Below are 7,820 nucleotides of genomic sequence, written 5' to 3'. Positions count from 1 at the left end.
TTTTAACACCTTTTTTAACAATACGGAACTTCTAGTGCGATGATTTCTGAAGCATCTTCTGATTAGTCTTAAACAAGTAAGTCACAGAAATTCCTCCCTTTACATTTCTGCAATCTATAGTGTACACAATATTATTACAGAATGGCTATGCAATTTCCATTCTCCCCTCCCTCTACATCAGAAATGAAACAAAATAAATGCAGTATAAAATTATACATTCTGTAATAACTTAGAAAAAAAAGTACATAAATGTTTAAGGCTTTTAAATATTTATAAGAATTTCCTGTAGAACCGAAAATCATAAATGTCAAAATTGCTGCAGAATGCGGACAAAATACTGGCCTAAGAAACTGCTGGAATGTAACAACTGTAAGCAAATATTTATAAATGTGTGACCAAAAGAAATGAACAGTTTATTTCATCAACAGACCAAACAAATATATAAGCATTCAGTCATTAGAATCAAGCAAGAGACAATCTTTTAAAACAAGATAGAAAAGACAGTTAAAAAAAAATACTACGGAAAATCTAAGTGAATAATGTTTAAGCTAAGAAATCCGAAACACACATGCATCCCTGGTGATTTTTTTGAAACTGAAGACTACTTAATAACTTGACTGCTCACTTCTAATTTCTGTGAAGAAAAAAAGTAAAAAAAAAAAAAAAAAAAGAAGAAGAAGAAGTTAAAGAAAAGGCCCACTTAACACCAACAACAAAACAGAACAAAAAAGAAAGAAAAAAATAACCCGAAAGCGAGAGTGCTCTAGAGGTACAAAGTATTATATAATGAAAATGGTAATCCAGTTCTAACTACTACCTACTTAACTGACAGAGAGCTGCAGTAGTGTGTTAGCCTTGGGGAAAATTTAGCATGTCTATACATTCTTATATGATGGATGTATTCAGATTACTATTACTTGCCAACAATAATAATTATCAATGGATATATTATTTCCATTCCTTTAACAAAAGCAACTTTAAGATGTTAAAACATGTAGGCTTTCAGAGCTCCAAGATTGGGATACAAACAAAATTGCTTCAGTCTACGCCATGCCAGAAGAGAAGGTTGCAAAGGAAATGTCCTCAGAGCCGTGTACAGTCCCACTAGCCAGTGAACAAAGGACTCAGGAACACATCCATGACAAGATGACAGTGCACTTGGCAGACAGCTTTCAGAAGTAAGAAATGCAGTCACAGCTGGAGCCAGGACTCCAAAAGATGACTCTCTGATGTCACCCTTAAAATACCATCTCTCCAGCAGCTCTGCAGACAGCAACTTCAAGTCCCCCTAATAATTTTACAGGTTGAATACAGTTCAGATCTGATGATGTCTTTGTGACATGGAAGTTCATGTCTGACTTTTTTAAAGTCTTAGATTCAAGAAGAGGCTGGTAATGAGCCATAGAATTCCTTGGAAATTGACTCTGGAGCACCTCTTCTGAGTGGTATAAAAATCTTCTTCAAGATCACCTCAGGGGTTAAGTTTCTATGCACATGTTCAATATAATCAGCCTGGAGGATCACTTGATTTATCCTTGGTTAATGGGTTACCTAAAAAGAAAGGAAAAAAATATAATCAACATTTCAAAATGTAGCTATCATCTTAAAATTAGAAACAGAAATTAATAGGTAACTGGTATTTGCCATAGCAAATACATTGCTGAATTTTAATGGATTAATATATTCAAGTTATATTCCAGTTTATAAAGATATGCTAATACTTTCTTTTTTATCATCTCACAGTGTTTTTAGAGCTACTTTCACAATTATTTGAGTGACTCCAACTGGGACCAGCATGATTTCAACTGCAGATGTGATTCTTCCATACCAATTGTATAACTAGAACCCCTGACATTTGCATAGGTTTGGCAGACAAGACCCAAAGACCATAAACACATCCTAATAGGCCTTAGTGAAGACAAACTTTTGCTCAATGGAATATAATTAGACCATATTCTCAAGAAAGTCCTTGGGAATCAGCTCTATAATATCCATTCTTGAGGGCCTATTTAACTCGATTATATGCCAGAAAACAACCAACTATTAAGCTGAGCATGGTGGCGCACACTTGTTATCTCAGCATTTGGAAGGCTGAGACAGGAGGATTGCAGTTTGTGGACAGCCTCAGCTACTTAGTGAGGCCCTTTGCAACTCAGTGAGACGCCCTTTCAAAATAAAGAATAAATTATAAGGCTGGGGGTGTAGGTAGGAGGTAGAATGCCCCTGGGTTCCATCCCCAGTACTGCAAAAAAAAAAAAAAAAAAAGAAGCAACTATTCATGAAGACAGAAAATATTAAAAATAGAAAAGAATGAATAATAGTAAAAATTTTCACTTAATTGTAAAGATGATCATAAACTGTCATAAAATTAGATTGGTATTGTTAATACTGTTTTAGATACTGGAAAGATTCATAGTAACACTTCACACCTACTTAAATCCAAGGACCATTTGCATATATGAAAAATGAATAATAGAGTATATGATATATACATTATCTACATATACATAATATATAGAGAGAAAATTATGCTATGTCAATGAAATTCTAATTCTATTCTACTATCAGTAAGCATATCTAGAGATAATTACCCAATAATTCTTGTCTATAGATGGCTTTAACAAATTAAAATTACTGTGACACTTTGGTTTTATTCCATTCAGTGACATAGTTAACTTATGTTTAATGAAACATTTACAAAAAAGGCTGTGTTTTGCTTATTTGGCTTTGTTGTTGTCTAATCAACTATGAAAAGGAAAAATATTAAACCACATAATAAGCTCATTCTAGATAATAGCCTGCCATTGCTAGTCTCAAATTCTACTGGAAGAGACAAATACAAAATTCAGGAGAGTGTTCTTGTGTGAAGGCAGTCATCTTGTTTCTGTCTCTGTTGTAAACTAGCATACTCACCATAGAAGGAGGTGTGACCTATATATTTGAAGTGTCTTAGAACAAACACAGAACATTGAATTGAGGACTGGAGGTTACAAATACACCGAAGGCCTCCTGACCTTTAGATTCTACAAGGGATATGAGAAGCAATCTTCTTACCAATTTGCAAGCCATTCAATGGTCATTGTCCAAATTCTATAAAAGGCTCCCAGACTGTCAAGGTAAAAGGAATGGGGTGGGGGAAACTACCATTTCTACAGACATTGCATCATATTTTGCCGATGAAAATCAGTGAGCATTGTAAGAAATATAAAAATATTTTTCTAATAAATTTTCTTTATAAACTTGATTTAGTACAATCTTCGATTTCCATTGGCTGGAAAGATCTGCCTGCTTTTACTGAAAATTTTCCTCTTAGCATGAAAACTTATGAAACACTAAGTACTAAAATAACAGAGAAGAGGAGCATCGATTGAAAGAGAACACATAGTTGAACATCAACAGGTATTTAGTGTAGATGGCTGGAGAAATACGTTGGATCTGAACAGAGAGACGTGGCTCAGTGACTGTGTGTAAGCAAATGGTATGACTCGTGTGCTATGTCAACCCCCAGTTCCAAGTAATCTACTGTGAGCATGGTAGAAACATCCTTACAGCTTCATTTCATGCTCAATATTTACCGTTTGTTTATGTAACACTAAGACTTCTCTCAGCTCAAACTTTATATACTCAAGCTTTGTTTTCAGATAATTTTGAAAACAGCTAAATTTAAAGTACAGTAACAAAGCCTTTTATAACTAAAACAAAAATTTTCAACTCTATAGAGAGAACATGTGTGTGTGTGTGTGTGTGTGTGTGTGTGTGTGTGTGTGTATGGTTTGTGGTACTGAGGGTGGAACCCAGGGCCTTTTCTACCTCTGGGCTATACTCCCAGATTTTATACTTTATTTGAAAACAGGGTCTCACTAAGTTGCTGAGAGCCTCACTAAGTAGCTGAGTCTGGTTTTAAACCTGTGCAATCCTCCTATCTCAGCCTCCCAAGCGCAGGGATTACAAGCGTGCACCACCATGCCCAGCTTAGATAAATTTTTTATATGTATTCTCATTCAAATCTATAAACACACATAATCGATGTACTCAGTATAGGAATACCATTAATACACATTTTCATGAATCTCTGTTTTTATCAGCTAAAATAATTGTTAGAAAAATATTTAAACATGACTAAAAAAAGTAGTTGTCTCAATCAGTATGGGCTGAAGCATAATCAACACAACTGTTTCTTACATTCAAACTGTAGGTAAAATTACTAGATTGTTAATCATATATATATATATATATATATATATATATATATATATATAGTGCTGGGGATGGAACCCAGAGGCTTCCTACCTTCGGGCTATACTCCCAGACCTATTTTGTATTTATTTGGAAACGGTCTCAATAAGTTGCTGAGAGCCTCACTAAGTAGCTAAGGCTGGCTTCGAACCTGCACAATCCTCCTGTCTAAACCTCCCAAGTACTGGGATTACAAGCATGCACTACCATGCCTGGCTCTAATATATGTTATGAGAAGGGAACACAAATAATATTAGTATCAGATGAAAGCGGTCAATCTGATTTAGACTTGACTCCTAATTATTTGATTTGATTTTGATGAGAGGACACATTATAGCTCAACATGCAGATGTCTGGGTTAAGGCTAGTATGGAAATAATTCTAACCCCACTGAAACCCATATGGAATCCTTGTCACCCTGTTTTCTTCTATGTAAAATGGAGTTGTTAATGTGGCTGTGAAGATCAAATATAATGTTTATGAACACACCTAGCTATGTCAACACTGAAAAGCTATGAAATAAAAGTTTCAGATTTGAGGGTTTTTTGATGCATAAATCTTAAATAAGAGTGTCACTAAACAGAATGAAATGATCACATTAACAGACATTCAGTCAAGTTAGAGGGCTAGATTGAAGGAATTCAAAGGCTAATGACTTGCCCTTTTCAATGCAGTGTAAAGATGAACATGTATCAGCATTCTCTCTGACAATCTCCAAGTCTGTACTAAGTGAAATAGCAATTCCAAAAATAAATGGGAAATATATTTAATATACAAAATATATATAACTGAAAATATGAAAGATATTTAATATATTTAAAATTTATAGGAAGCAATTCTGAATTGAGGTCCATTATCACCAATGCAAATTACCTAAATGCAATATTCAAATAGATATTTAGAATAAAATTATTATCTAAAATTAAACCAAACAATCAACGATTTAATAATTTATATGCTCACTAAATATGTCCAGATGACCCAGTAATGGGGGAAAACAAATGCAACTTTACTATTTGTAAACTATAAACTGGAATGTCCTAGTACACAAGAGTTGCTTAAGCAATATTTATAACAACCAAACACTTTAAAAGATGGAAGTATTTTGGCTAATACAAATTGTGCTGTTATGAACATGGGTATGCATATGTTACTGTAGTTCTCTAATTTCAACCTGTTTGGACAAATACCCAGGAGAGGTATAGACAGATCATATGGTGGTTCTTTTTTCTTTGGTGGTACTGGGGTTCCTGGAAACCCTTCTACCTCCGGGCTACACTCCCAGACCTACTTTTATGCTTTTTTATTTGGAAACAAGGTCTCTTAAGCCAGCACAGCTGGTTTCAAACCTGCATGATCCTCCTGTCTCCACCTCCCAAGTTCAAGGATTACAAGCTTGCGCCACCACGCCTGGCTCCTATGGTTCTATTCCCAGTTTTCTAAGGCATTTCCACACTTATCTCCATAGTGGCTGAACTAGTTTGCACACCCACCAACAGTGTAAAAGAGTTCCTCTTTCCCCACATCCTCCCCAGGATTTGTTATTATTTGACTTCTTTATACTTGCCACTCTGATTGGGGTTAGATGGAATCTTAGCGTAGTTTTGATTTGCATCTCACTGATGGCTAATGATGTTGAACATCTTTTCATGTATCTATTAGCCATTTGTATCTCTTCTTTTGTGAAGTGTCTATTCAGTTCAGTTGCCCATTTCTTGAGTGGATTATTTGTTTTGCTAGTTCAGAGTCTTTTGAGTTCTCATAATAGGCAAAATATGGAACCAACCTAGGTCTCCATCAACAGATAAATGGATTGCAAAACTATGGGAAATACACACAATGGAATTTTACCCAGCTATAAAGAAGAACAAAATTGTGCCATTTGCAAGAAGATGAAAAGACCTGGAGAACATTTTGTTTAGTGAGATCAGCCAAGCACAGAAAGAGAAGGGACTATGTTTCCTCTACTATGCCCAAACTAGGGAGCATTAGGGATACCAGAGGAATTCCAGACAATGGAGGAAAAACCTCACCAAAACTAGAATGGAAGGATGGGAAAGGAAGAAGGCTGAGGTTGATTAATGAAGGAGCTACATCCAAATTTGTGTAAAAATATAAATAAAGCATGATTGACCTGGACACTCATTGTTGGGAGGGGGTGAGGGAAAGTGGGAGGGAGAGGGCACCAAGCACAGTCTGAATGTATGTCATTTTCAATATGTTTCACATAAAAAGAAAAAAAAATTATCAAAGTCAACACTAATCCAAGCATGGGAAGGAGGGAGGAGGAGGGAATGGGGCAGAATTGGGTAAGGGCTAATTGGGTAATGTGTGCATGTATGTCTCCACTATATTTTATCCCATTAAGATGTATGACTACAATGCACCAATAAAAAATCTTAAAAGGGAAAAGAAAGATGGAAGTAATTCTTATTTTTAGTTCTTTGATCTAGAATAACTTTAATTTTTTTTTATGTGAATCATAGTGAAAATGGCATGTATTCACACAGTGCCTGGTGCCCTCCCCACCCACTTCCCTTTTCCCCCCTTTAAAAAATGAGTGTCCAGGTTGACCATACTACATTCACACTTATATACATATTCAAATGTAGCTCCTGCATTAATTACCCTCAACCTTCTTCCTCTCTTCTCCTTCCTATCTAGCTTTACTGAGGTTTCCCCTCCATTATCTGCAGTCCCTCCAGTCTCCATAAATACTCCATAGTTAGGGTATATTAGAAAAAACATATATCCCTTTTCTTTCTGTGTTTGGCTGATCTTGCTTAACATAATATTCTCCAGGTCTTTCCATCTTCTTGCGAATGACATGATTTTGTTCTTTATTGCTGAGTAGAATTCCATTGTGTGTATTTCCCATAATTTTGCAATCCATTCATCTGTTGATGGAGGCCTAGGTTGGTTTCATATTTTGGTTATTATGAATTGTGCTGCTATGAACATGGGTATGCATATGTTACTGTAGCTCTCTGATTTTAACTCTTTTGGAAAGATATTCAGGAGTTGTGTAGCCAGATCATATGGTGGATCCATTCCCAGTTTTCTAAGGCATTTTCTTTCTCCATATAAAATTCATGACTGATTTCCCTAGGTCTATTAAGAATGTCGTTGGTATTTTGATAGGAATTGCATTGAATCTGTAGATCACTTTTGGCAAAATGGCCATTTTGATGATATTTATTCTGCCATTAGCAAGGAAGATTTTTCCATCTTCCAAGGTCTTCTTCATTTTTTTTAATGTTTATAGTTTTCATTATAAAGATATTCTATATTTTTGTTATGTTTATTCCCAGATATTTTATTGGTTTTGAGGTTATTGTGAATGAAATTATTTTATTTCTTTCATTGTGGATTAATTGTTGGCATATAGAATAGCAACTGATTTCTTTAGATTGATTTTCTATCCTGCAACTTTGCTGAATTGGTTAATAAGCTCCAATAATCTTTTGGTTGAGTTCTTTTGGTCTTCAAGATAAAAGGATCATGTCATCTGCAAACAAGGATAGTTTTAATTTCTCTCTTCCTATTTGAATTCCTTTGATATCCCTCTCTTGTCTTATTGATGT

The 7,820-nt window shown here is 35.1% G+C and overlaps 1 protein-coding gene across 1 annotated transcript in view; it reads right to left on the bottom strand.

Moving 5' to 3' along the window:
- Window positions 1-1,507: 1,507 nt before the first annotated feature.
- Window positions 1,508-7,820, bottom strand: part of TAFA2 (TAFA chemokine like family member 2) — a gene marked incomplete at both ends in the record, with an annotated part of 147,688 nt that continues 141,375 nt past the window's right edge. Inside the window, one exon of the mRNA XM_080704837.1 lies at window positions 1,508-1,551. Within this exon, the coding sequence (XP_080560963.1) occupies window positions 1,508-1,551 (44 nt within the window). The remainder of the gene's footprint in view (window positions 1,552-7,820) is intronic.

Source organism: Muscardinus avellanarius (genome assembly GCF_963383645.1).
Source record: "Muscardinus avellanarius genome assembly, chromosome: 11".
Classification (NCBI taxonomy): domain Eukaryota; kingdom Metazoa; phylum Chordata; class Mammalia; order Rodentia; family Gliridae; genus Muscardinus; species Muscardinus avellanarius.
The sequence above is the reverse complement of the archived record's forward strand: the minus strand, read 5'-3'. Positions and strand labels throughout refer to the sequence as shown.